Here is a 27571-nt window from a genome sequence, read left to right as displayed (position 1 = left end):
TCCAAGCCACAGGCCACGGAGTGGGGGAGTGTTCTGCCCTGGAGAGATGGGCCAATGTTCATTAAGGGCGGAGCAGGCTGGAAGTTGAGAGGCCGGCCAGGAGGTTGCCCACCGAAGACATAAATACGGCCTGGTGTGCCCAACCAGTCATCTCTTCACCCCTCCTAGCCTCCTAAGGTTCCAAGTTGTGTGTATTAAATTAAATCAACTCCAGCTCCTGGAAGTCCCCTTTCTCCCCCCGCCCACCACCCCCCACTTGCCTTCTCCACACACAAGGCGGCCGTGGACGCATGGGATCCAGCCGAGGAGGCATCAGGCTGCTAAGGGAGCCCCATCCCCCAACCCCTCTCCCCCAAACAGTCTCCACCAGATCTGTGCCTTAGTTTTATTTTCTTTGCTTTGGTCTATACAAAAAAACCAATAACCAAAAACATAAAGCGATAATAATAAAATTTTCTACTGGGACCTTCCCCAGCCCCCGACACCCGTGTGCAGGAGGTGGTGGGGGGAGTCTGAAACAGGAAGGGGAAGAGAAAGCCCCTCACCGCACACCAGAGGGGTCAGCCAAGAGCACTTCTCAGGGGGTCAGCTAGGGCAGTTGTGTGGGCGGGACAGGTGCAAGGGAGCTGCTAACCCTGGGAGGGGCCAAAGCCAACTGCGCATCCTGGGGAGGGAGCAGGCCGTGTCCTGGAGCAGGGGAGGCACTCTCCGCATCTCCGCCCCATCCCCCTGGTCAGACGATCCCTGAACTTTTCAAGATAAGCTTTGGATTCTGGGCCTTTGGGCCTTGAACCTGGGGCCTGGAGACCCCCGGGGCTCAGTACAGTTGCTGGAGTTCAGTGACCAAATCGGAGCCAGCCGGAGAAGGAACCACAGCCCTATGGAGACGGGCAGCCCAGGAGGAGGGGGGGACAAAGTGGGGGCCTCAAGTCTAAAGCTTTAGTGCCAGGGCCTCGGGGGTGGGAGGGGGTGTCGGGCCCTGGACCCACAGCCCAGAACAGAAAAGCAAGAGCAGATCGCCATCCCAAGAAAGACCCTACAGAGGACCTCTGAAGGCGTGGGGTTCAGCAGGAAGTTGCAGCCCTCCTGCCCAGGCTCAGGCACTTGGCTATCTCGCCCCAACGCCTGTGAGGAGAGCCTCTCAGATGGGGAACCGCACCTGGAGGGAGGGGCAGACACAGAGGGGTCAGGCCGGCCCCGTGGCCCGAAGGAGCTCGTGCGTAACCCGGCCACCATGGTAGAAGGGGCGGGACACCTCGCCTCGAGCGAAGATGACAGGATGAGGCAGGCGAGGCACACCTTCCCTGGGGGAGCCCAGCACCAAGAGGCCCCATACTTGTTCCCCCCAGAAAGGAGCCAGAGTTTCAGGGGAAACCTGAGAGGGCCTCCATGAGAAGGAGGTTCTGAAGGGAAGGGGAAGCCCGAGCCCCAGCAGCCCACAGGGGGAAGGAAGAGCTACAAAGCAGGGCGGGGAGGGTTCGCCATACTAGGGTCCAGGCAGCTAGGCCAGCATGTGGTCCGCAGTGGGGTAGGGGGGCCTGAGGCCGTCGCTGTAGTTGTCAATGGGATAGTCCCCATCCATGTCCATGTGCATCTCCAGGGGGTCCAGGGGCACGTCGCTCGAGTACATGGGGCGGTAGGTGGCATCCATGTCTGGGGAGGAGAAGGGAGCTCCATCCAGGGTCTCAGGTTACCCTGCGGGGGGGTCTGGACAGCCCTCAGCCACACCTTCTATCTCTGCCCGCCCCCAGGGGGTCCGCCCCCTTCCCCAGACTCTCACACCAGGGACCCGGACAGGAGTGCATGTGGACACGACAGTGGCTGTCACTGGTCCTTTGGCCCTGGGGTCACAAAGTTGCCCCCTTGCTCACACCCACACAAGCACCCCCTCTGCCCTGGGCTCTGCACACACTTACCATCTGCGTAGGGTTCATTAAGGGGGATCATGCTCTGGGCCTGAGGATGGAGACAAAGAGAAACATTGGGGGAGGGGAAGGGTGGAAAACGCAGGCTCCAGGCTGGGGGCAAAGACCCCTTGACGGAGCAGAAGATGAGATAGAGTTACACAGTGCTCTGAGGAACTCCTCTCCTCAGGCACCTCCCCAGGGTGGAGGGTCCCACCATTCATGCTTGGAGGCACCCGCAGAACTAGAGGGGGGAGGGGAGTGGAGGGGAGAGGACTAGAGAATGGGTGCCAGGAGCTGCCCCACCCAGGATCAGGGCAGCCTCCAGCCTGTACAGCACCTTAGTGCAAGTTAGAGAAAGGCACCCCTGCCCCAACACTTTGTATTAGTTTGGACAAAATAAAATTGCCATTCTGTAGGTCAAAAACAGTAGATGGTTCAACCTACTACTTCCATCTGCTGGGGATGGTCATAAATGATCCAATTATAAAATAACAATCTATGAAGCTGACAGGATGGTAGAGGCCTCCCTAAAAGTGCAATCCTCGTGCAGTGCGCAACTTGCACAACCAGACGCTGCAGCCCAACCCGGGATACTCACAGCCTCCCAGGCTGCAGGGTCGTGCTTGAAGAGGGAGTTGGTGAGCTCCACAGACACACGCTTTCGGTAATCTGGGTTCTTGTCCTCGGAGATGCGGAACAAGACAGCAGCAGCGTAGGTGGCTGAGCAGAGAAAAGGACAGGCCAAGTCAGGGGCCTGCCTCTACCCAGGCTGGGGGAACAAGGCCCAGCTTCCCCCCTCACCCCCCTCGCCCCCAGCCCAGCCCCTCACCGGTGCCCTCATTGCGGGAGTGCAGTAGCTCCATGAGTGGGGCTGAGGCCCCCTCAGCATCAATGGCGTCGGCCGCCTCCTTGTCCTGGGCCAGCTCGCACAGCACCCCGGCGGCCACACGCTGGATGTTCTCCACTGAGGAGTACAGGAGCTGGGGAGAGGGGGCGTGGGGCGGGCGTGAGGCAGGCAGGCATGAGGCACCTCACCGCCCTGCCCATCTCTGCCTCCCTTTTTTGGATTTAACCCAAGCCCATAGTAGAAAGCGTGAAAAGTCTAAGAAAAGTATAAAGAAATGGAAAAGCACACTGGACACAATCCCCCACCCAGACACAGCTTCTTTCCATTGGATTTTTATCATAGTCATATACATATATTTGATTCCTGTTTTTTTATCAAACATTGTAGCATAAAGCATTTTCCCACATTATTCAATAACTTTTCTTTAAAAATCTATGAGTTCATGGGAATTCCCTGGCGGTCCAGTGGTTAGGACTCTGCACTTTCACTGCCGAGGGCGTGAGTTCAATCCCTGGTCAGAGAACAAATCACAAGCAGCACAGAGCAGCCGGAAAAAAAAAAAAAAATCTATGCGTACATATTGATACTCAAGAGAGAAAGAGATAGAGACTTGGATGGACCTAGAGACTGTCAAACGGAGTGAAGTAAGTCAGAAAGAGAAAAACAAATTATCGTATATTAACTATTAATATTTGTGGAATCTAGAAAAATGGTACAGATGAATCAGTTTGCAAGGCAGAAACAGAGACACAGATATAGAGAATAAAAGTAAGGACACCAAGGGGGGAAAGCAGGGGGAGTGGGGGTGGTGGTGGCGGGATGAACTGGGAGATTGGGATTGATATGTGTACACTGATGTGTATAAAGTAGATAACTAATAAGAACCTGCTGTATAGGGGTTTCCCTGGCAGTGCCAGTAGTTAAGAATCCGCCTGCCAATGCAGGGGACACGGGTTCGAGCCCTGGGCCGGGAAGATCCTACATGTCGCGGAGCAACTAAGCCCATGGCCAAAACTACTGAGCCTGCACTCTAGAGCCCGCCAGCCACAACTACTGAAGCCCGTGCACCTAGAGCCCGCGCTCCACAACAAGAGAAGCCACCTCAATGAGAAGCATGCGCACCACAACGAAGAGCAGCCCCCGCTCACCGCAACTAGAGAAAGCCTGTGCGCGGCAACAAAGACCCAACTCAGTCAAAAATAATACATAAATTAATTTAAAAAAGAAAAGAACCTGCTGTATAAAAAATTAAATTAAATTAAAAAACAAAGAGAGAGAAAGAGAATGCTACAAAGCAAAACAACAACAAAAAGTAAAAAACCTCATCAATCGCAAGTGAAGGTAGCTACCGGCACCAATTCCTTACTCTGAACATTAATAATTAAAGGAAAAAAATTTCAAAAACTAAAGGTTCTTCTTCAACACCATTGTCTATGACCACATGATATAATGGACCATTCCTTTTTTAACCATTCTCTTATCATTGGACAGTCGGTTAATTTTCAATTGTTAGTAGTAACATTGCAATTGTCAGCTCTGTGCATACATCTCTGCCATGTTTTCAATTACATTATGCTATTTCACAAAGACAGAGTCCCAAACCTGTACTACTTGGCTGTCTATACATATTTCAAAACTGCTTTCTGGAAAGGTTTTACCACCTTATCTTCCCACCAGCAGGGTATAAGACTGCCCATTTTATCACATCTTCATCAGCACAAAGCACTTCCTTTTTTTTTTTTTTTTTGCGGTATGCGGGCCTCTCACTGTTGTGGTCTCTCCCGTTGCGGAGCACAGGCTCCGGAAGCGCAGGCTCAGTGGCCATGGCTCACGGGCCCAGCCGCTCCGCGGCATGTGGGATCTTCCCGGACCGGGGCACGAACCCGTGTCCCCTGCACCGGCAGACGGACTCTTCAACCACTGCGCCACCAGGGAAGCCCAAGCACTCCCATTTTTTTCTTTGCCAATTTGATAATGGAAAATGGGCTCTCACTGCAGGGTAAGCTTCATTTCTTTAAACTCCTGGGGCTGAGCATTGCTTCTTTTTTTTTTTTTTTAAATATTTATTTATTTATTTGGCTGCGCCGGGTCTTAGTTGCGGTATGCAGGGTCTTTAGTTGTAGCATGTGAACTCTTAGTTGTGGCATGTGGGATTGAACCCGGGCCCCCTGCATTTGGAGTGTGGAGTCTTAGCCATTGGACCACCACGGAAGTCCCGAGCATTGTTTGTTTATGAGCCACCTGGGAATTGCATGTGCCTCTTCTTATATAACTACTGGGGTCTAGCACTGGGGTCTAGTATTAACGAGCTCTTTTTATATGAAAGATATTAAACTCTTGTCTGTTGTGATGCTTGCAAATATCTTCCCAGTTTGCTGTTTACTTTTCAATGCTTTTAGGTTTTTTCGGACATTAAAACATAGCTTTTGTTTTCATTTGCTGGCATTTGCTGAGTGGTCACTCCTGGTGCGGCCACTTTTCTCCAAACTCCTCCAAAGACCTCTTGATGCCTGGCTCAGACCCCCTCAAACCCATGGCTGTCAACCTTCCCCTTTCAGCAGTGGGGAGAAGCAGGGGTTGGGGGAACCTCTCCTGCCCACCTGCCCCAGACTCACCTGCACAAACAGGGGGATGGTGTTGAGTCGGAAGATCTCCATGCGGTTCATGGGATCCCGGGCGAGGATGTGCAGGGCTCCGGTGCAGCCTTCCACGATCTCCTCCATCCTCACGCCATCCTGTACAAGAGGAGCCGTTGGGGCATAGCAACAGGTAGCCCTTGGGAGTGGTCACACCCCCCCATGACACTGGCAAACCTCACTGGTCCTTGGAGTTGGCATCAATTGCAACTTGCCTCCCTATTTACACACTCGCATGCGCACACGTTCACAGAGGGGACACTCTGACTCCCCGGGTAGAGGGTCACAGGCCCCTGCAGCTCACTTACCGTGCAGGGCTGCTGTGTGCCTGCAGCCATGTGGCGCTGGGCATCCTGGTGGGCCTTGACCAGCAGCTGGACGAGGCGGGGAATGACCGCTGCCTCCTGCAGTGGGGCATGGTTGGCTGGGCACAGGGCCAGATTCCTGATCAGGCCGATGGTCGCCTGGCAAGAAAAGGGACACTCATCAAGGGCCATTTCTTGGGCATCACTTCTCCAGCATCATCTCCTCCTTCCCCTCTCATCTCTTCTGTCCCCGAGGCCAGCCACAGACATGCTGGAAGATCTCCAGAGAATGAGATCATCCCCAGTCCATGCCCCTTATTCCATACGATCTGTGGGTCCTCATGTCTAACTCTTAGAGCCCCTGCTAAAATGATACCCCATTCCAGAATATTCCATCAGCCCCCAGGCCCTGACACTGCCCCCTGTCCCCTCTCTCTTACCTCCCACTCACAGACAACATAGTCTTGCTTTTCTGATAGTTCCCAAGACCCTGATTATCAGGGAGAGGGAGTCCTCACTAGGGTTGACCCCGAAGCCTCCTGCTTTGGCGACGCTCACACTGTAATCAATCCCCAGCAGACGGCTCTGGGAAGAGGTCTCTGCCCCAGGGTCCTCCAACTCCCAGGAGCCATTCTGGCCTCCCAGGGCTCCTTGGGGAGCAATTTATCATCTTATTTGATCCTCAAAACCAGAAACCAGGAGGGCAGGGATGAAAATCATGGGGGAGATGAGGACAGGGTGGATGACCTGCCAAGGTCACTTGTCAACTTAGCTGCTGGGTCAGGGTGCAAACCCTCTGCCCACCTCGAGCTTGTGCTGCAGACCAAGACCAAGGAGGGGAGGGACCGTGTGCTGCCCTTTATTTATTTATTTATTTATTTTACTTTTATTTTTTTTGCAGTACGCGGGCCTCTCACTGCTGTGGCCTCTCCCGCTGTGGGCTCCGGATGCGCAGGCTCAGCGGCCATGGCTCACGGGCTCAGCCGCTCCGTGGCATGTGGGATCTTCCCAGACCGGGGCACGAACCCGCGTCCCCTGCATCGGCAGGCGGACTCCCAACCACTGCGCCACCAGGGAAGCCCTGCCCTTTCTTTAAAATACAATATATATAATCACTTAGAGTCATTCTTATCTGGACTGTTATATTGTTGAAAATGTAGTCAGTAGGAGCCCCTGCCAGCTGGCTCCTGTGCCCTTTGACAAGACCCCAGTCTATGGCAGCTTCCTCACTCTCTGGCACCAGGTGTCACACACACCGGTAGCTCTGCCCTGGCTCACCCTCACCTCCCCTGCCTGTGACAGGGAACTGATACACATTTCTGCTCTACCCAGGCAGCCTCCTGAGAAGAAGGCTCCACCCTGGTTCCCAGTAGCAGACACCAAGTGTCCCCGGAATCCTCTCTACCCTTTGTCTTTTTCGCAACCCTCCTGAGTTTGAGCAGGACACATAACACAGTGCTAACATCCTTGCATCCAGATGTGGCCAAATGACCAAGTTCCAGAGTATGGGCTGAAGTGATGTGTCCCACTTTCTGGTCGCTGCTAGCCCTCCCTACTTCTCCAGGGTTAAAAGGCACCTATGGGGATGGTGTAGTCCAACTGTTTGTGTGAGGACAACCCTCATGACCAGACCCTCTGGCATAAGGAATGTGCTCCATGGACCACCAATATCACCTGGGGGCTTGTTAGAAATGCAGACTCTCAGGCCCACCCCAGGCCCACCGAATCAGAGCCCGCAGTTGAATGAGACCGCCCAGGGTGGTCCTGTGCATGTTAAACTTTGAAGCTCTATTCTAGGAGATGGCTGAGCTACGAGGTAGAAGGAGTCTGGGTCTCAGGAGCAGGGCCACTGTGGAGGTCTAAACCGGAACACTGAGAGAGGAGTGAACTTTCGTCTTATCGGAGCCGCTGTATTTTAGGCCTCTTTGTTACCGCAGCTTTGCCTGAACCCATACAACGCCTAATCCTGTCTTCAGAGCTCCTCCCCTCCTCCCCACCACGCAGTGGGTGGTACCTTGACCAGCGGCCACTGGTTGGGCTGGTTGAGCAGCTTGACGATGGCCGGGATGCCGTAGTTGAGGCGCACGGAGTTCTGAGCCATCTCGGCCTCAGGGTGGCGGCTGGTGAGGTGGCGCAGGGCACAGATGGCGGGCTCGGTGATGTCATCCTTGTCACCCGCACACAGGATGGCGTGGATGAGCGCCTCCACGCCGCTGTTCTGCGTCACCAGCGACTTGTTCTTGCTGTTGTTGCAGGTCAGGTTGGACAGAGTGCCCGTGGCACAGGTGAGGACATTGACATCGTCCATGCTCAGCTGGTTCACCAGAATCTTCAGCACGCCCTCCAGGCCCTCCTGGGGTCGGGGAAGTCAGTGCAGAGTGAGGGAGATTCCCAAACGCAGGGTCTTCCCAAGGGTACCCGGGAGAACGGATGGCCTACGGAGGTCTCCAGCCCACTCAGCTCATACTCGATGGGCCCTGCCTGTGTGTGTTCATCCCCGTGATCCTGCCAACACCCGTGAGAAGGTGGTCGTGGGGCAGCTGAGGCCCAGAGAGGTTGAGGGCCTTGCCCACAGACCCACAGCTAGTGAGCCGGATCTGAACTCAGGCCTGTCTCCAAGCTCCACGCTCTTTCCTCCACCCGCTCCTGTCCTCAGACCCAACAGAGCTCTACTCAGGCTGAGGGAGGCCCCTAGGCCAGAAGGAAATTGATGAGGAGGTCCATGCTTCCACGGCCCAGCTGACCCACTTTTACACGCTTCTCCCCTCTCTGGGCCTTAGCTGCTGCCCATTCAGTGGTCCTCAGGCCAAATCTGCTTTCAGGAAACATCCCTAACCCAGGAGCCTCATTCTCCCAAGGGGAGCCATGTGGGCCCTGTGATAGAACAGGAAGACCCCAGGATCTGGGGACAGACAGTCCTGAGTTCAAATCCCAGCTCTGCTGTCTGCTAGCTGTGACCAAGGGCCATTCCTTAACTCCCTGAGCCTCTGTTTCTTTTTTTTTTTTTCTATTTTTCTGTGAAAACTTCCTTTTTTCTTTAAATTTTTTATTTTATATTGGAGTATAGTTGATTTACAGTGTTGTGTTAGTTTCAGGTGTACAGCAAAGTCACTTATACATATACATGTATCTATTTTTTTTCAGATTCTTTTCCCATTTGGTTATGACAGAGTACTGAGTAGAGTTCCCTGTGCTATACAGCAGGCCCTGGTGATTATCTGTTTTAAATATAGCAGTGTGTACACGGTAATACCAAACTCCCAGTTTGTCCTTCCCCCCACCCTTCCCCCCGGTAACCATAAGTTTGTTCTTTAAGTCTGTGAGTCTGTTTCTGTTTTATAAGTAAGTTCATCTGTATCATTTTTTTTTAGATTCCGCATATAAGCGACATCGTATGATATTTGTCTTTCTCTGAATGGCTTACTTCACTTAGTATGATAATCTCCAGGTCCATTTGTGTTACTGCCAATGGCATTATTTCATTCTTTTTAATGGCTGAGTCATATTCCACTGTGTATCTGTACCACCTGAGCCTCTGTTTCTTCATCTAATGATGGGCCCCACACTCTACCTCCAAGTACTGCAAGGGGTAAAGGAGCCAATGTCCCCAGTGTCTAGTGGAGCCCAGCACATGGCAGGTGCTCAACAAGCAGCCGATTGATGCAATTCTTAGCAATGACAGTCAGGTTGGAAGGAGAGACCAGAAGACTTGTCCTGAAACTGCATTTTTCCTTAAGCTCTTTTTAGGCACCGGGGGCCCCCAAGCCGTCTCCTGCACACTACTGCTCCCTGCCCAGGGTCTAGGTCAGAACTGTTCCTCTGACACCACCTGAACCCCAGCCAAGAAACATCAGCCTCCTTCATCTAGTCCCCTTTCTGAATCCCTAACAGGGATTAGAGCCTTGAGCCTAAAGGGATGAGGGGCTACAGGGCACTTCCATCCCCAGCCACAGTGGAACAAGATACAGAGGCCTCAGGCCTCCCCAGCTCCTAAGGTCAGACTCCCAGGCAGGAGGCTGGACACGGTAAGATGGAAGGACGAGGTGGCTGAAGAGGCAGACCCGGGCTCCACGACCTCTCTCACCTGCTTGGTGGCCACGTCCGAGAGGTTGCGCAGGGTCCAGAGGCAGTTCTGCACGAGGCGGGGGCTGTTGCTCGTCAGGTGTCTGCCCAGGGCCTGCATCCCACCTGGGGTGGGAGATGGGGGCACGTCAGCCACAGGGGAGCACTGCTGACCGAGCCTGGTCACTGGTCAGGGCCCCACCCGCGCCTGCCCGGCCACATGGGCCACCCTCACCGGCCACAGTACTCACCAGCCTCCACAATAGCGGGCTTATTGCTGGGACACACGGACAGCACCTTGAGCACACGGCTGGTGGTCCAGAGCAGCTTCTCGTAACTGTAGTTGCGCATGATGTGCACAAGAGCCTGGGGTCCTCCATTGGCCAGGATGATGAGCTGTGGAAGGAGAGGGGAAATGAGTGTGAGACAGATAGGGACTATGACAGGGAACAAAGAAGGAAGGGGGGGGGTGTGACAGAGCTGTTATTACTGTGCTTCCTCTAAAACCTGAATAGCTTTTGTGACTATTAAATAAGCCAAAATGTTGAAAAAAAAAAAGGTAATACACAATGCTGGAAAGGATGAGGTGAAACTACTGACATACATTGCCACTGATGGCATTGCAAATAATGCAGTCCTTTTGGAAAGTACCTGGAGCTCTGAGTAAAAGCTTAGAGATATTAAAAATCCTCAACCCCACTGATGAAAAACTTCTCCCACTCTCTGGGAAAGGCTGTGTACTTGAATATGTTCATTACAGCATCGTTCGTTCATAAAGGTGGAAAATCGGGCGCAACCTAGATGCCCTCCCTCAGAATAAAGTCTGGGGCCTCCACTTAAATGAAATGCTATTTGCTGTTATAGAGGGTGGTTTTGAGGACAGTCTAGCAAAAAAAAAAAAAATTAATATCATGCAGAAAACAGACGCAAAGTTGTAAATTGCTATAACTACAACTGTGTACAAATATGCCCACAGGAAAGCACTGGAGAAGCACATGGTTGTATGAGGATAATGAATTTTTTCTTTCCCTTGTCCTCAAAATATCCAGTCATATGGTGAAACATGTACATCTGTATACACATATATATTTAACCTAAAAAGGGTAACAAGGCAGTGTCCTGAAGCTGCCACTGGACGGAGGGTGGTGCCATGAGGGCTGCAGGTCTTGGTCGGGGGCGGGGTGTGGCCCACCTTGCTCTCCTGGTTGCCGTAGGCCAGGAGCTGCAGGCAGTCGGTGGTGATGGCCAGGAACTTGGGGTTGTTCTTGTTGAGCAGGGGCACCATCTTCTGCAGCCCGTCTGCCAGGCGCACCGCCATCTTGGCGCCCTCCTGGTAGAGCAGCAGGTTGTGCAGCGTGGTGATGGCGTAGAAAAGGACCGACTCCACGGGGGAGCTGGGGGAGGGGTAGGGGGCTCACGTGAGTCAGGTCCCAGGTGAACGTGGGCCACCTCCCAGTACTGACACCCCAATGCTGTCCCTTGGGTCCAGCCCCACTTTTTTTTTTTTGGCCACACCATGTGGCATGTGGGATCTTGGTTCCCTGACCAGGGATCAAACCCATGCCCCCTGCAGTGGAAGCGTGGAGTCTTAACCACTGGACCACCAGGGAAGTCCCCCAGCCCCATGTTTATTTTTTTGTTTTGGGGGTTTTTTTTTTGCGGTATGCGGGCCTCTCACTGTTGTGGCCTCTCCCGTTGCGGAGCACAGGCTCCGGACGCGCAGGCTCAGCGGCCATGGCTCACGGGCCCAGCCGCTCCATGGCATGTGGGATCTTCCCAGACCGGGGCACGAACCCGTGTCCCCTGCATTGGCAGGTGGACTCTCAACCACTGCGCCACCAGGGAAGCCCCCCCAGCCCCATTTTTAGGCACAAAGCACACAGCACCTCTCCTCTCTCCACTGGGACCAGGACTCTTCCTGCTCTGTGCTCCCGGCTGGGTGCTAAACGTACGGTTGGTCCCCTCAACACCTGTCCTTACTGAGTAACTGCCATGTGGAAGGCCTCGTACTAGAGAGGCCCTGCAAGGGACTCAGAGGGGAATAAGGTCAGTATCTCCACCCTCAGGTAACTCGCAGCCTAATATGATGTAAGGAAAAAGGCCAATCAACACTGCAAGGCTGGGAAAGATAAAGGTGGCAAGGGACTTTGCACATGCTGTTCCCTCTGTCTGTAATACTCTTCCCTTCATCTACACCAGCCAAACTCCACTCATCCGTCAACCCCCTGCCATTAGAGTGAACAGCTTCTTGGAGCTCCGCTGACCAATCTTGGACACACCTTTGCCCTCATCTATACTGTATCCTGATAACTAACCTGCGAGTTACATGCCTGTCTCCCCTGCTAGGCTGTGAGAAGCTGAGCACCAAGACTGGGTGTGGTTCTGCACCTGGCACATAGTAGGTGCTCAATAAATGTACGGAAGCCCAGGGACGTGGGCAGGGTGGGGAGTCCAAGGGAGGGGAAGCCCCAGGCTCCCGCAGTGAGTAGGGGTCGGTACCTGAGCATGCGGACCAGGGCAGGGATGCCCCCCGACTTGAAGATGGCAAGCAGCCCCTCGCGGTGGTGGGAGAGGTTGTGAAGGATGCTGGTGGTACAGCGGGCTGTATCCAGGTCGCTGGTGTTCTGCATGGCGCGCACGACGGCTGCTACCAGCTGGGGTGAGCCCATCAGTGCCCGCCGAGACGCCTCCTTCTTCGACAGCTGGTTCACGATCATGGCCGCCTTGGTCACCACCACCTGGGGGGGGAAGGGGGAGGATGGGAGGATCTGAGCAGATGGGCCAGGTTGGTTGGCACTGTAAGAAGGAAGGGCCAGGAGACCCCTCCTCAAAGCTCAGACAGAGCCGGGTCAGACTCTTCCCACCGATGGGGCTTTGGGTCAATGACCTCCCTCCACCCCAGGTAAGGCCCTCTCCTGCAGACACTTGACCTCTCCCCTCCCTGCCCTGCCTCCACCCCGGCCAGACCCCTCACAGACCGGGTCCTCATCGTTGAGCAGTTTGGTGAGCTCAGGAAGGGCCCGGGTGGCCAGCTCGGCGTCGTCCTGGTAGTTAATGAGATGCACGATGGCCGACTTCAGGAGCTGGGATGGCTCGGCCAGCCGCTGCAGGTTGGTGGTCTGTCCCTCCACCTGGGTGGCCAGCAGGGAGCTGTCCTCTCCTGTCACACCAAGACACATGGCCTCCCGCACCCGCTTGGCTCTAGCTGTCGTGGACATCTGGTAATCCATGTCACCTGGGGGCCAACAGGCAGGGACTGAGCTGCAGGATGCAGGCAGGGGGACAATGGGGAGCAGGCATCCCATCTGGGTCCTCTGGACTGCCTCCCAGACCACCACTCATAGTTCTACCTTTAACCAGTGACCTTGAGCAGGGCATCATCACCTCAGTTACATCATCTGTAAAATGGGGCACCACCTGTTCTGTCCGTGGTAGGGAATTCTTACGAGAATTAAATGAGATAATAGTTGTGAATTGCGACTTCCCTGGTGGTCCAGTGGTAAAGAGTCCTCCTTACAATGCAGGGAACGTGGGTTTGATCCCTGGTCAGGGAACTAAGATCTCACATGCCACGGGGCAACGAAGCCCACGTGCCACAACTACTGAGCTCACACACCTCAACTAGAGCCCACGTGCCACAAACCACAGAGCCCTCGCGCTCTGGAACCCACACGCCACTACAGAGCCCACACGTCCTGGAGCCTGCGCACCACAACTAGAAAATAGAAGATCCACACGCCACAACTAGAGAGAAGCCCGCGCACCACAATGGAGAGCCAACGTGCCGCAACTAAGACCCAACGCAGCTAAAAATAAATAAAATAATAAATAAATCTTTTTTAAAAAGTTGTGAATTGCTCTTAAAAGAAAGGATGGCGGGGGGCTTCCCTGGTGGCGCAGTTGTTGAGAGTCTGCCTGTTGATGCAGGGGACTCGGGTTCGAGCCCTGGTCTGGGAAGATCCCACATGCCGCGGAGCAACTGGGCCCGTGAGCCACAACTACTGAGCCTGCGCGTCTGGAGCTTGTGCTCCTCAACAAGAGAGGCCGCGACAGTGAGAGGCCTGCGCACCGCGATGAAGAGTGGACCCCACTCGCTGCAACTAGAGAAAGCCCTCGCACAGAAACGAAGACCCAAGACAGCCAAAAATAAATAAATTAATTAATTTTAAAAAAAAGAAGAAGAAAGGATGCATGTGCCTGGCACATACTGCTAAAAAAAGTTCAGAGATTATTATCATTAAAAGGAATAGCTAACATTTTTTGAGTACAGGCACACCTTGGAGATACTGCGGTTTCATTTCCAGACCACTGCAATGAAGTGAATATTGCAATAAAGTGAGTCATGAATTTTTTGGTTTCCCAGTGCATATAAAAGTTATGTTTACACTGTATGTAGTATATTAAGTGTGCAATAGCATTAGATCTAAAAAATGTACATATCTCAATTTTAAAATACTGCCAAAAAATGCTAACCGTCATCTGAGTCTTCAGCAAGTCACAGTAGTAATATCAAAGATCACTGATCATAGATCACTATGACAAACAGAATAATCATGAAAATGTTTGAAATATTGCAAGAATTACTAAAATGTGACACAGAGACATGAAGTGAGCAAATGCTGTTGCAGAAATGGCACCGATAGACTTGCTCCATGCAGAGTTACCACAAACCTTCAATTTGTCAAAAACGCAGGATCTGCGAAGTGTAATAGAGGGAAGTGCAATAAAACGAGGTGTGCCTGTACTTATTATGTGCTTAGCAGTGAATTAAGTGCTTTCCTTATACTTTTCTCATTTAATCTTACAACAATCCTAGAACGTAAGGACTATTATTATCTCCACTTTATAGATGGGAAAACTGAGACACAGAGAGGTTATAAGAACCCAAGCTGGGATCTGAACTCCGACAGCCTGACTCCAGAATCCAACCCCGACTCTATGCCCCTCCCTTAACCACCAGGTAGGGGTAGGATGAGACAACCTCGGTCTCTTTTCAACCCTGAAATCTCACGGTTCTAATTATACCCTCATCCTCCCCAAAGGAGACAACTCTCCCATTATATGGGCAGGCAAATAGAGGCCCAGAGGGCCACCCAGTAGAAGAGAGCAGATCAGAGGGAAAGTCCAGACTGTGGGTTTCAGCAAGCAAGAGGGGGGCTCTCAGCTCAGAGTCCAGGCTCCACCCCCTGGCGGGTCTGGGAGTCCCACAAACAGGTGCCCTGGCTTCCCAGGCAGCCCTGCCCTGGCAAGTGTCCCAAAGCCCCGAAGAGAGGGAGGCAGAGGTTCCACCCTCCAATCAGTCGGGAAGGAGGGACCATCCACATGACTTTCCCACCCGGATGCTGTACTTGAGCTACCAACACAATGCCTGGCCCTGCCAAGCTGAGAGGCCTCTGCCTGCTGTGTGGGAGGAGCTACCCAGGGTGCAGAGGCTGAGCTCTGCCGTGGCCCAGGCTGCCAAAGCCTACCCTGCACCCTCCCCAGCTCCCGTAGCTGCCTACCCTGCACCCTCCCCAGCTCCCGTAGCTCTCTGGGCTGAAACACTCAGGGCCCTGGAGGCATCTGTGGACTACAGACAGGACTGGATACTCCTCTCCCCCAGAGGCAGGGCACCCTGGGCTGGCGGAGATCCCCACCCCTGACTAAGCCCCAGAACTGGGCTCTGGCTCCCCGGCATATTTGAGGCTCCTGGAGCAAGAGGACTGTGTCTTCCCTACAGTCCCTGAATTCCCTGAAGGCAGCAATGATGCCTCCTCATCACACTGTAAGTTCATGGAAGGCAAAGACTGTGCCTCTTCTTTCAGACTGGTGGGCAGGGTCTATGCTTCCGCTCCGTACTACAGGTTCACGGAAGAGGAATCTGCCTCCCTCCCAGATGGGGGCGCTCTGAAGTTGCCGTGCCTCCTCCCTCAGACTGGTGAGTCTAAGAACAGGAGCTGTGGCGCTTCCCTGGTGGCGCAGTGGTTGAGAATCCACCTGCCAGTGCAGGGAACACGAGTTCGAGCCTTAGTCTGGGAAGATCCCACATGCGTCGGAGCAACTAAGCCCGTGCGCCACAACTACTGAGCCTGTGCTCTAGAGCCCACGTGCCACAACTACTGAGCCCACGTGCCACAACTACTGAAGCCTGCATGCCTAGAGCCCGTGCTCCGCAACAAGAGAAGCCACCGCAATGAGAGGCCCGTGCACCACAACTAGAGAAAGCCCGCGCGCAGCAACGAAGACCCAATGCAGCAAAAAATAAATAGATAAATAAATAAATTTATATATTAAAAAAAAAAAAAAAAAACAGTAGCTGTGCCTCCCTCCTCAGACCGGGAGCCCCCTAAAGTCTGCCTCCTCTGACCCTGACCTCCCTCCAAAGCCCAGCCTGGTTTTCGGCTGGAATATTCCCATGGAAGAGTCCCCAGGGATCCCAACCTTGGCTCTGGGGCACCGCCTGGGTGTAGGTGGTGGTCTTCTTGAGCATGTACTGGCGCTCACAGGCCTCGTCCTCCTCCATGACACCTTTGCTGCTGACCGAGGGCACGCAGGTATTGACCCCCGAGTGGATGCCCGAGTCGTAGGTGTACGTCTGTTGCCACTCGGTCACCTTGATGGGCTGTTCGATCAGGTTCATCACATCCATGGTGGCTGCTGGGGACACAAAGGAAGGGCAGGAAATTAGCTGGCCACAGTGAGACATCTCATCACCAGGCCCAGACCCCACCTTCAGCCTCTCCCCAGGCCCTGCCCATCACCCCTAACCCGCACCACAGCTGCAAGCCCGTCAGCAGGCTGTGGAGGAGGGTGGGAGACAGGAGAGACCAAGCCCGGGGGGGACTGCCAGGATGGGACACCTGTCTGTGAGTCCTGGGCTTGCATCTCTGACCTCCAGCCCAGGGTGGGGTGAACCCAATGGTGGGAGGGGCATAAAGAGCCAGATGCCCCAACCCAGCCCTCAGCTCACTCACCTTGTTGTCCCGGCCCCAAACCCCCAGAGCAGGAGAAGGCATTCAGGACCTTCAACAGCTTCTAGGGTCCCGCAGACCCACCCCCATCCACTGGGGCCCCCTGGGAAGCACTGTAGAGGTGAGGCAGCTACACCCCAGGCACTGGGCAGGAAACCAGGTGGGGCAGGGAAGCAGCCAGACAGGTTTCTCTGGGAAGCCTCAGAGACTCCAAGATCTCACTTTCCTGCAGATGGGGCAGGATCACACGTGACCCCAGAGGCTCAGGCCCTAAGAACCCCATCTCTCCAGCACTCCAGCTTCTAGAAGCCTTTCCCAGAATTCTGAATCCCACCAACCGGTTCAAATCTCAGCCACATACTACTCGGCATCTCACTGCTCTGCTGAGCCTCAGTCCTCATCTGTAAAATGGGGTAGCACCACCTCCCTCGTAGGCTGTTGTGAGGACCAGATTCGTAAAGGACCCAGCCTGGTGCCTGGCACACAGTAGGTGTTCAATGTTGGTGACCATGGCCAGATATCAGTACTGCTTCTCCCTCGGGGTGGGGCAGACCTTGGGGTGGTCACTGCTATTCAGAGACTTGGGGCCACTTGAGGCCCATGAATAGCTGGGCCTGACTCTGTACCAGGGAGGTGGTGACTCCCACTTGGTCTGTCCGGCTCCCGTCTTGGTGCTGACCTCCAGAGTCCAGCAGCTGGGAGGACGGGCAAGGGAGGCTGTGCCACAGTGAGGGCCTTCCTGGTGTCCTTCAAGAAGGCTTCCCTGGTGGCGCAGTGGTTAAGAATCCACCTGCCAACACAGGGGCCATGGGTTCGAGCCCTGGTCCGGGAAGATCCCACAGGCCGTGGGGCAACTAAGGCCGTGCGCCACAACTACTGAGCCTGTGCTCTAGAGCCCGCGAGCCACAGCTACTGAGCCCGCGTGCCACAACTACTGAAGCCCGCGTGCCTAGAGCCCCTGCTCCACAACAAGAGATGCCACTGCAATGAGAAGCCCAGGCACCACAACAAAGAGTAGCCCCCGCTCACCGGAACTAGAGAAAGCCTGTGCGCAGCAACGAAGACCCAACACAGCCAAAAATTTAAAAAACAAATAAAATAAATAAATTAAAAAAAAAAAAAAGGTCATCGTCCTCACAAGTGGGCTTTGAAGCACATGCTCTGCTCGCGCATTTACAGATGGGGAAACTGAGGCTCCGCCCAGTAAGGAGGCATAGCAGAGACATGACAGAGCCAGGCCCAGGCCCAGGTGTGAGTGACACCCGAGTCTGTGGCCTCAGATGGCAAGGAGACCCCAGGCTGGTCCACCCGTGAGGCTGGGGACACCCAGCACCTCAAACCCACTGTCCCATTGTGTTGGGAGACCAGTTAAGGACGAGGCTGGAGTGGCTGGTGAGCCTGGTCCCACCCCGGGAACAAAGATCACCAAGGACGATGTGTCTTCAGGGACGGCCCCAGTGCCACCCTCCGGGAGGATGACAAAAATCCCTCATGTCTCCCCGCCTTTTATGGCGACCCCAGCTCCTCCCCTGCCGTGAGCACACCTGGAACCGGCAGAGGCAGGAGCCAGACCAGCTCCCCGCAGACTCCTTCTCCTCCTCCCAAACCACGAGTGACTCAGAGTTTCAGGCTGATACACAGAAGCAGGCTCGGTGCCTCCAGATGTGCCCAGCTGCTTTCCAGGCACCGGCCAAGTGTGGCTATTTCAGAGGGAGCCCTTCCCCCCGGCCCCGCCCTAACCACACACTGCCCAGCACTCCTGCCTTCCCTGGACAGACAGACACAGAGAATACAGGAGAGTTTGGGAGGAGAAAGCCTGTCGCAGAAGCCCCAGGGAGAAAATTCAGGCAGGAGGCCTTGGACATCCAAGCACTGGAGAAGGAAGATGAAACTGTGTCAGTAAATACAGTTGCATTAACCCTGTAAAGGCCACTTTGCCGGGCAGAGGGCTGAGCCGACACCTGGCTGCCGAGCCTCAGTCAGATTCGCTTAGGACAAACTGGACATCTCCAGCCCTATCAGTAAAAACACCCCACCCGAGCCAGAAAAAGCTGCTCCCCGGTAGAAATCACCGCCTACCCTGATGCTTCTGAGCCAAGTGAGAGGGATACGGGCCTTGGCCGGAACCTCAGGGACAATCCCCTCACCAGCCCCATATCCAAAGGGACCACCGAGGTCAAGGCTGGCTGTAGGAGGGGCGTTTCCTCAGCAGGCCCCTCACCACCCCCGCCAGCCCAGGCCTGGAGCCAAGAGAAGTTGAGGGCTGGACAGCTGCCCAGGGTAAGACAGAGCCCTCAGAGGTCAAAGGATCCATGGCGGAGGGGAGGCGGGGGAGGGGGGGCGGGGGGAGAGCCTTAACTAGCGAATGAATCTCATGCTTCCCTAGAAGCAACCCTGGCCGGCATTTTATTATTCCCAGTTTCTAGGTGAGGAAACAAGCTCCCGGCTGAAAAACAGTGGCGCTCTGCTCAAATCCACATCTGCCTCACTGCCAACCAGCCTCCAGCCCACCAAGGAGAGAATGCCAGACACCCTGCTGCAGAAGAGAGTGAGGGGCAGGGGCAGGAGGGGCACAGGTGGAGCCAAGCACCTGCTGCTCGGCAATCAGGAGTCCCAGGTTCTAGTCCCACCTCTGCTGCAAAACTTGCTGGGTGTCCTTGGGCAACAGCTTTCCCTCTCTGTGCTTCATCTTCAGAAAGCGTAGCCCAGGTGATCTCAGAGGAAAGTTGATATCTAAGATTCTAGGAATAAAGAGTCAGAATTCCCATGACAGACCAGAAAAGGCTGAGGGTGGGCAGGGTCAGAGGTAGAAAGCAGTCCAGAGAGGACATGCACCAGAACTCTTCCTGAAGAAAGGATGCTGGTGGGAAGCTACTCCCGCCACAGGCAAGATGTAAGTCAGACCTCAGGCAGGGCTGTCAAGCAGCCCCGCCTTTCTCCCCACCGACTCCCCAGGAGAACCAGGGGAATTCTTTTTTTCTTTTTTAATAAATTTATTTATTTATTTGTTTTTGGCTGTGTTGGGTCTTTGTTGACGCACGCGGGCTTTCTCTAGTTGCGGCAAGCCGGGGCTACTCTTTGTCGCAGAGCACGGGCTCTAGGCGCGCAGGCTTCAGTAGTTGTGGCACATGGGCTTAGTTGCTCCGTGGCATGTGGGATCTTCCCGGACCAGGGCTCGAACCTGTGTCCCCTGCACTGGCAGGCAGATTCTTAACCACTGCGCCACCAGGGAAGCCCCAGGGGAATTCTTTCACAAGAAACAAAAGTGCTGTTTTTGCAGTTTGCAGGGTGGAGGAGGCCGCACCCGGTTTAGTCTTGTCCCTCTCCGCCCTGGACCTGGAGTGAGACCTGCCACAATGCCCCTGGACAGAGCCAGGGTGGAAGGAGGCGAGACAGTCACAGGCCCTGCCCCTGCACCCTGGCGGGAGCCGGGCAGAGCCAGACACAGGGCGGGGCCCTGAGATGAATGGGGGCACTTTGTTTAGCAAGCAGTCTCTATTGCAGGAGGAAGAAGCCAGCTCAGAGATCACTGGGTGGGGTGGGGGACCTCGCAAGGGACAGGAAGAGAGAAGACAGGGGCCCTGAAGAGGGTGTGCGAAGGATCCTTCCCCCACTGGTCCACACTGGCCCGGAGTCTGCAGGCAAGCAAGGGGGCTGCTTTGGGGCCCACCTTGCCTGTCGCTCCTGCTTCCTCCTCCATGTGGCCGACCCAGGGGTCTGGCAGCAGGCACCCTAAATCTAAGACTGTCCTGGCAGAGTGTGGCCCAGCTCTGACATTAAAAAGAACTCCCAGGGGGCTTCCCTGGTGGCGCAGTGGTTGAGAGTCCGCCTGCCGATGCAGGGGACACGAGTTTGTGCCCTGGTCTGGGAGGATCCCACGTGCCGCGGAGCGGCTGGGCCCGTGAGCCATGGCCGCTGAGCCTGCGCGTCCGGAGCCTGTGCTCCGCGACGGGAGAGGCCACGGCAGTGAGAGGCCCGCGTACCGCAAAAAAAAAAAAAAAAAAAACGAACTCCCAGGAATTCCCAGGCAGTCCAGTGGTTAGGACTCCGTGCTTCCACTGCAGAGGGCACGGGTTCGATCCCTGGTCGGGGAACTGAGATCCTGCATGCCATGCGTCACGGCCAAAAATAATTAAAAATTAAAAATAAATAAAAAGAACCCCCACCAGAGCTACATCAGGCTTCTTCCCCCTGCCAGCACCTGCCGCAGTGACGGGCTGGGCTGGGCTGCAGGAAGCCAAGTGTCAGTAAGACACCAGGAGACCAGGACAGGAATGGGCTGCCTGAGAGGTGAGCTGGGAACCGGCTCAGAAACATTGCATTAGAGCAGTCAGGGCCCTCCAGAAGTTCCTTGGGCCAGTGGCCAGCACCCTGTGCAGACATGGATCACAGGCTCAGACAATGACAGACGAAGGGGGCCATGGGCAGGGTGGGAGGGCATGGGGGTCAGGGGAAGGCTCCATCCAGCCCCCCGCACTCACTGGCCGTGTGCCCTTGGGCAAATCACGCAACTTCCTGAAGCCTTATTCCTCCTCTGTAAAGTAGAGACAATCAAGACACTCCTTTCTTCAGACAGCTGTGTGTTGTGTGGATGGTACACAGCCATGACTGTGCAAGGCCTCTGTTGGTAGGAAAGGCCCAGGCAAGCGTCCTTCTACTAGGGAAGCACAGAAATGGCAGAGGAGGAAGCCGGCAGAGGAGGAAGCCAGCAGAGATGGGCCTGGCAAGGTAGCCGGTAGCCAGCCTGCTTTGTGGGACCCAGTACTCAGGGCAAGACCCAGACTTCCTTTCCCTGACACCTCAGATGAAGGCTAGGAGGGGAGCTGCCTCCTGGCCCTAGGCCAGAGCCCCTGGGGTCGGGGGAGGTGTGGCCGGGGAGGACGCGTTATGCCAGGTCCTGGGAGGGGAGGCCAGGTGGAGACATGGCGCTGCCTCTCTCCCCGGTCACACGTGCTGCCTTCTGCAGCTGGGGGCCGGCAGGCCAGTCAGGCCTGGACATTCCCCACATAGCAGCCCCAGGGGAGAGGCTGGGCTCCGCAGTGTCACCAGCCACCACCCTTCCCCACTCTGTCTCTGGCTCCAGCAGAGATTTGGCGAGCGGTCCCAAGCACGGACGGAAACAGACTCTAGAAAAGTACAGAGACAGACAGGACTGCATCCTTTGAGAGCCCTGTCTCCCCCATCAGGCTGGGGCTTCCCATCTAGGCCTCTCCCCTCAGACGGGTGGCTCCAGGAGAAACGTCCGCCACCCGCAGACTAGATGTTCCTTGGCAGAGACTGTGGTCTCCCCTATCAGACTGGTCATTCCAAACGGGCAGGGACTGAAGCGGGTACCATGCGTGGCCAGGGTCCTGGGGATGGGAGAAGATACAGAAGCCCATCCTGAGCTTCCGGAGGAAACCCCTCACTTCCAGGTTGGAGGACAGCCTGAGCTGTGGCCCAGCACTGGCTGCGGGTGGAGGTTCAGGTCAGGCCGACCCAGCTGCTGTTTATTTTCTTCCTTCTGGGCTCCTGCCCAAAGCAAACAAACCAGGGTGGGAAAATGAAGGGGACTTGGAGGAGAGGGAAATGCCTGGCCAGGTGGCTGGACCCTGGGAACCTCCGGGCTCCCCTGGAGAGGGCTCCAGCTGCAGCGCCATTCCCTGCTGGGGACCCTGGGTGGGCAAAAATCCCAAACCGGCAGATGACCCTAAACCGGGACTCCTGGGAATGGGAAAACACTTTACCAGCCTCAGGAAACAACAGCTAAGGACTCACTTGGGTCGGTGACGTATCTCAATACCCAAGTGCCTGCTGTCCCCACCTGACCACCCCCATCCAGGGGGGCTTGGGGAGTCCGACCCCAGCTCATGTCCACTCCTCAGGGTGTGATTCCCCAGGGTTTCATTCTGCATGGATCGCTGCCTGGCCCTCTCCTGGAAAAGCAGGGAAGACCCAGCTCTTACTTCCCTGTTCAGCATTTGCTGGAGAACACTAGGGTTCGGATAAAGATTTGGTTAAAATTTGTTATTGTATACAGAGCATAAGATCATCCAAGAGTGAGGCTGAGAAATAAGAGGACGCTAAGAAAAGAGAAGGGAAAGGTTCATGGTTAGATGCCTCAACAGGATTACGGGTGACTTTTTTCTTCTCTTGGAAACTTTCCTAAACTTCCCAACTGTTTTGTAAAATGATCAGATATTACATTTTCAATCAAGTGGGAGGGGAGTCGCGTAGTGAGTGCAACCTCCACTCACCCCCAAATAAGCAGTGTATCGATTGCCCAGCCCCGTCCCAATTCTCCCCTGTCCCTGCCACTCACCAGAGACAAGAATCCAGAGACAAGAATCCTCTGTCTCCACAGTGAGGAAAGACAGTCGACCTGTTAACCCACACTCTGCAGGTCATAGAAAGCTGAGCTTCCAGCCCTGAGGGCCCCCAAAGCCTGAGGGGCCAGGAGGCTGAGCAAAGGGGGAGTGGTCAGTGAGTTTTCTCTTCAGCCTAGCCAAGGAAGCTGCTGGAAATCAGGACAGTCCACACCCCCCAGACCTCCACCAGATTCAACCATGTCCCAGGAGGCAGGCTTCATGGTGTCGCTTGCAGAGACACAAACCCTGATGACTCGCCCCAGACACACTGCTCCTTCTCTTCATAGGGGTCACTGGGCCAGCGGCTCATGGCTACCTGCTTCTCACATGGCCAGGTCTCTCCTCCCAAAAGACACAAGACTAAGTTTCCCCAGGGACCCCAACAGACCTCAGACTCGCCCCAAAGGGTAGTGATTCCTACCTGCCCTCTCTCCTGGGGCAGGCTGGCTCTCCCCCAGCTCACACGGATGGGACCCTGTTTCATCCTCTTCAGAGAAGGGTCAACCCTGAGCCTCCACCAGGATCTCCCTCTTACTCATCAACTCAAGATCTCATCTCTAACAGGCAGGAAGTCTTTCCTCCCGTCTAGCCTCCATTCCTTCCATAAGAGTCCCAATCGCTCTTGTGTCCTCAGGGCTGTTGGAAAACTGCAAGCCTGTCACCCTCTTCACAGCAATCACCCGGGACTGAGTTCATTCCCTTTCTTTCTTTGTCACATCAAGTCCCCTCGGCCTTCTCTTCTCCAGGATCAATAACTCCCCATGCCTAGGGTCCCCTCCTGACCTCAAGGGATCTGGAAGCCCCGTGTTGATAGGCTCAGTACCCAGGCTGTACTGACACAGATAGAGGCCCCATTTCCCAGGCCCATTCTGGTGTCAGGTGCCCAGTAGGCAGACGTGCCAGAACCAGGCAGGTCTGAGGACAGTGACACCAGCCCCTCCCTCCAGGACCCAGGCCCTGCTGACCCCACCCCAATCACCGGAAAGGCCTCCTCAGCAGCAGAAAACCTACTCCCAGCCCCCAGGGCTCCCAGCTCCAGAGGACAGCCAGCTCCCCGCCCAAGAGCAGCCTGGTAGTGCTGACTGGTAGAGTCCAGCAGGACACTGGTCCGGTCCTAAATCTGACTCTTGTTTCTCTCCACTCCCCAGGGGACAGGCCCCCCTTTATCTTGGCCCAGCTCCAGCCCCCAGCAAAGCAGACAACTCCCACTTCCTATACAGGGAGAAGCCCAGAACAGTCCATGGCTCGGCCCAGCTCAAGCCAGGAGGCGGCAACAGCTCTGACCCCTTCCCTCCTCTCCCTGCCAAAACCTCCTCCACACATCCGCCACGGCCCCTGGCCTTGGGGAGACAGCCCCCTCCACCAGGAACCAAACACCAAGCCATGGGAGGGGCAGGGGTTTCAGAGGGCAGGAGGCTGGGACGTGAGTCACCCCTACCTGGGAAACCTGCCCCCGCCTTCCCCAAACACACACACCACCCTGGGCCCTTTGGAATTCTCTTCTCCCCAAACTCCTAAGCAGAGACTCTCAAAAAAGGGATGGCAGAAAAATTCTTCCCAGAGCCATGGTGGGGTGATACAGCAAGATGGGACCTGGGCTTGGCGCCAAAGGACCCAAATGCCAGCCTTGGCCCTGCTTGGGTCTCACTGTGCAGCCTTGGGCAAGTTACTGAACTCCCCGAGTTTCCTTTCCATTTCCTCACCTGTAGAATGGGGTAATGATACTTGCCTAGAGGGATGGCCATAAGGATTAAGTGAGAACAGTTAATGCAAGTGTTTGGAATCTGTAAGTAGTCTCTTACCTTTTAAGTGACCATTTATCAAGTACTTATTCGGTAGTTGGTACTATTATTTCCATTTTGCCCAGGAGGTCACTGAAGCTCAGAGAGGTGAAGTGAATTGACCAAGTCTGCACAGGTAACGAGCGACAGAGCTGGGAATCAAACCTAGCTCAGTCCAAGCCTAAATCCCTATGCTCAGAACTGCCCCACTATAACATCTGTCCAAACAATAGCCCTTCTGTAGAGAAGTCAACTGCCCCATCCCCATTCTAAGGTGGCTCTTTTCCCCAAGCCCTCCCAGGCCGGGGAGAGACCCCCGTCACCTGTACCTGCCCAGTCAGTACCCCTTCCTTCCCGTGCAATGCACTCTCAAAGCCTCATCCCTGGCAGCCCAAACAGAGATTCTAGAGGAAATGGGGTTGTAACTGGGGTGGGGTGGGACCAGGTGGAGGCATGGAGAGGGCTCATGTCACCCAAGCTGAAGCTTGATTTAGCAAGAAATGACCACTTGGATCCTACTTTTTTCCCCCTCTCCCTCCAGTCCAGTAAGTGGCCAGTTTGCACCTCCTAACAATACTTCCTCAGTATTATCTTTTCATCGAAGCCACGAACCAGATTAGCTAACCTAATCATTTAACCAGTGTAATTAACAATGCCTTCCCCTCCTCCACTTTGGCACAGAGAAAAGGGAAAACAGGTTATTTTGCCCAAACTCCTTGCCCTTGTGACACCCACTGGAGCAGAAGAGGCATGGGACTCCCCCTGACCCAGGCTCCCCCTGACCCAGGCTCCCCCTGACCCTGGGCACTCCATGGGGTGGGTCTGACCTCCGCCCTCACTCTCCCATCTACCCCCCACGGTAGAGTTGTAGGGCGGTAAGGGTCTTCCCAAGTGAGTCAGGGCAAGCAACCCTGATCCCCTCCATCTTCCCTTCATCTCAGGAATGGAGAACCTGACTGTTACATTCCCCCTTTCTGTTCCCCAAGGAGGCCAGGGAAGGGGCTCTCAGGAAATTGTTGGGGGGAGTAGGGAGGGCAGCCGCTAACGCAGCTCTGCCTGAAACCTTCCGCACTGAAGCCTTCCTCCAGTCCCACCTTCCCCATCGAAGTCCCTCCGGAAAGGGGGTGGGTGGGAAAAGGACTTCAAAAGCCTCCAGAAGGAATGCACCTTCAAAACCCAGAAATCAGATGGAAATCCAGCCCCATTGCTCCGCGCTCTTCGGACTCAATCCCCAGCCAGCTAAATAACGTGGGGGATGGGATAGAGGGGGAAAAAAAACCCAGAACAATCGCTCCCCCCACCCTCAGTCAGTTTGGCCCGGCCCTGCCCCACCCCCATTCCTGGGGAGGGGGGCAGAGCTCGGGAGAGAGCCTGTAGGGCAGGCCTCCTGCGAGGGGGTGTGGTGGTCCCCGGAGACAGGAAGACAAGGAAGAAGCTGCTTCCCCTTTGGCCCGGCCCCCCACCCCGGCCCCCCCTCAGGCCCCAAGGGGCCCAGCAAACAGGATGGAGGTGGGGGCTGGGAGGACGGGGTCACAGCGCAGGCACTGCCCAGGTTCAGCCTGGCCGGCTGGGGGAGGGGGCTTTGCTCCGAGAAGGACCCCTAAAGCCTGCGGGAAGCCCCGGGCAAGGAGGCAGGAAAACCCCCAGAGAAAGCTGCCGTGAATACTCCTTCCTGGAAAGTTTGTTCTGGGTGATTTTTCCTCCAAGAAGAGGATAGAAAGGAAGGGTAGTCCTGTTCCCATATCAACACTCTGGAAGCCGCAGCTACTGGAAACTGGGCCGGTGAATTCTCCACCCGTGCACGACCCCTCCGCCCAGACCCCTATCTTGAGCCTCGGGTGCCAGACACCGGCTGAGCGCGGAGCCGGGCCCAGCACCAATCCCCCTGCCATCCCATCCCGCCTCCGCTGGCGGAGCCAGAGCCCGGCACCCACCCGAACGGAGCGGAGAGAGGCGCCGCAGGTACAGTCCCGACCAGGCTCGCAGAGCTGGAAGGCAGGGCCTCGGGACTCCGTGTGCTCACCTGCTCGGCAGGTGGGGCCCGCGTCTCTAGGAAAATGTGCGCTCAGCCCTCACAGTTGGGCAAGCCGGGCGTAGACAATAGGGCCCCACCCAGGCCTGGGGGAGTAGAGAGGGAGGGAAAGCGAGGATAACGCGTGGGGTGGGGTGACGGTGGCCCCAAAGAGACCAGCGGCAGCAAGTTTCGCAAACAGTAAATTTCTGATTACAGAGTGAGCGCTGGGACGCAGGCCGAGCAGGTTAAAGTCTCCCCCGCAAGAGGCAGGGCCAAAGTCAGGGACGCGGCGCCCAGCGAGCTCCGCGGGTCCCGGGGGAGGCGCGACCCGGAGGCACCTGCCCTGATGCCTCCCCACCCTTCTCAGACACCGGCTCTCGGAGCCCCCAGTCGCGCTCCGCGCGAACCTCGCGCCCACTTAGTCACCGCGCCCAGGACCCCAGCGCGCCCCCTGCCGCCAGTGCAGGGTGGCTCTCCCTGGCTCCCGCCCTCACCTGCCCGGGGACGGCGGGGATCGGTCTCTCGTCCGCTCGCCCCGCTTCCCTCGCCCCAGCGATACCTGCCCCTATCGTCCTCACCTGGGTTTGGAGCCTGGCCGGGCTGGGTAGGGGTCGGGCCGGGATAGGAGCCGGCGCGGGCTGCGAACTGAGATCAGCGCACTCGGGCGGTGGCTGCTCCGGACTCTGGCCAAGGCAGCAACTCAGTAACCGAACAAAAGGCGA

At 55.6% G+C, this 27571-nt stretch overlaps 1 protein-coding gene across 2 annotated transcripts; it reads right to left on the bottom strand.

Moving 5' to 3' along the window:
* Positions 1 to 371: 371 nt before the first annotated feature.
* Positions 372 to 27571, bottom strand: JUP (junction plakoglobin). Of its 2 annotated transcripts, none has more exons than XM_081219974.1 (15): positions 27428 to 27571; positions 16178 to 16390; positions 12736 to 12992; positions 12257 to 12495; positions 10950 to 11151; positions 10009 to 10153; positions 9780 to 9883; positions 7710 to 8048; positions 5699 to 5854; positions 5370 to 5489; positions 2737 to 2887; positions 2506 to 2627; positions 1917 to 1956; positions 1488 to 1653; positions 372 to 1159 (listed from the first exon to the last, which is right to left on the bottom strand). In XM_081219974.1, exons 2-14 carry the CDS (start codon positions 16383 to 16385, stop codon positions 1502 to 1504), a joined length of 2235 nt encoding a protein of 744 aa, XP_081076100.1. In that variant the 5' UTR covers positions 16386 to 16390; positions 27428 to 27571; the 3' UTR covers positions 372 to 1159; positions 1488 to 1501. The 2 variants fall into 2 exon arrangements, with proteins under 2 accessions (XP_081076100.1, XP_081076099.1); XM_081219973.1 differs by having other exon boundaries at positions 16178 to 16393; positions 27428 to 27570.

The sequence above is a fragment of the Mesoplodon bidens genome (genome assembly GCF_964165515.1).
Source record: "Mesoplodon bidens genome assembly, chromosome: 19".
Lineage (NCBI taxonomy): Eukaryota > Metazoa > Chordata > Mammalia > Artiodactyla > Ziphiidae > Mesoplodon > Mesoplodon bidens.
Note: the sequence above shows the minus strand (reverse complement) of the source record. Positions and strands in the feature narration are given on the sequence as shown.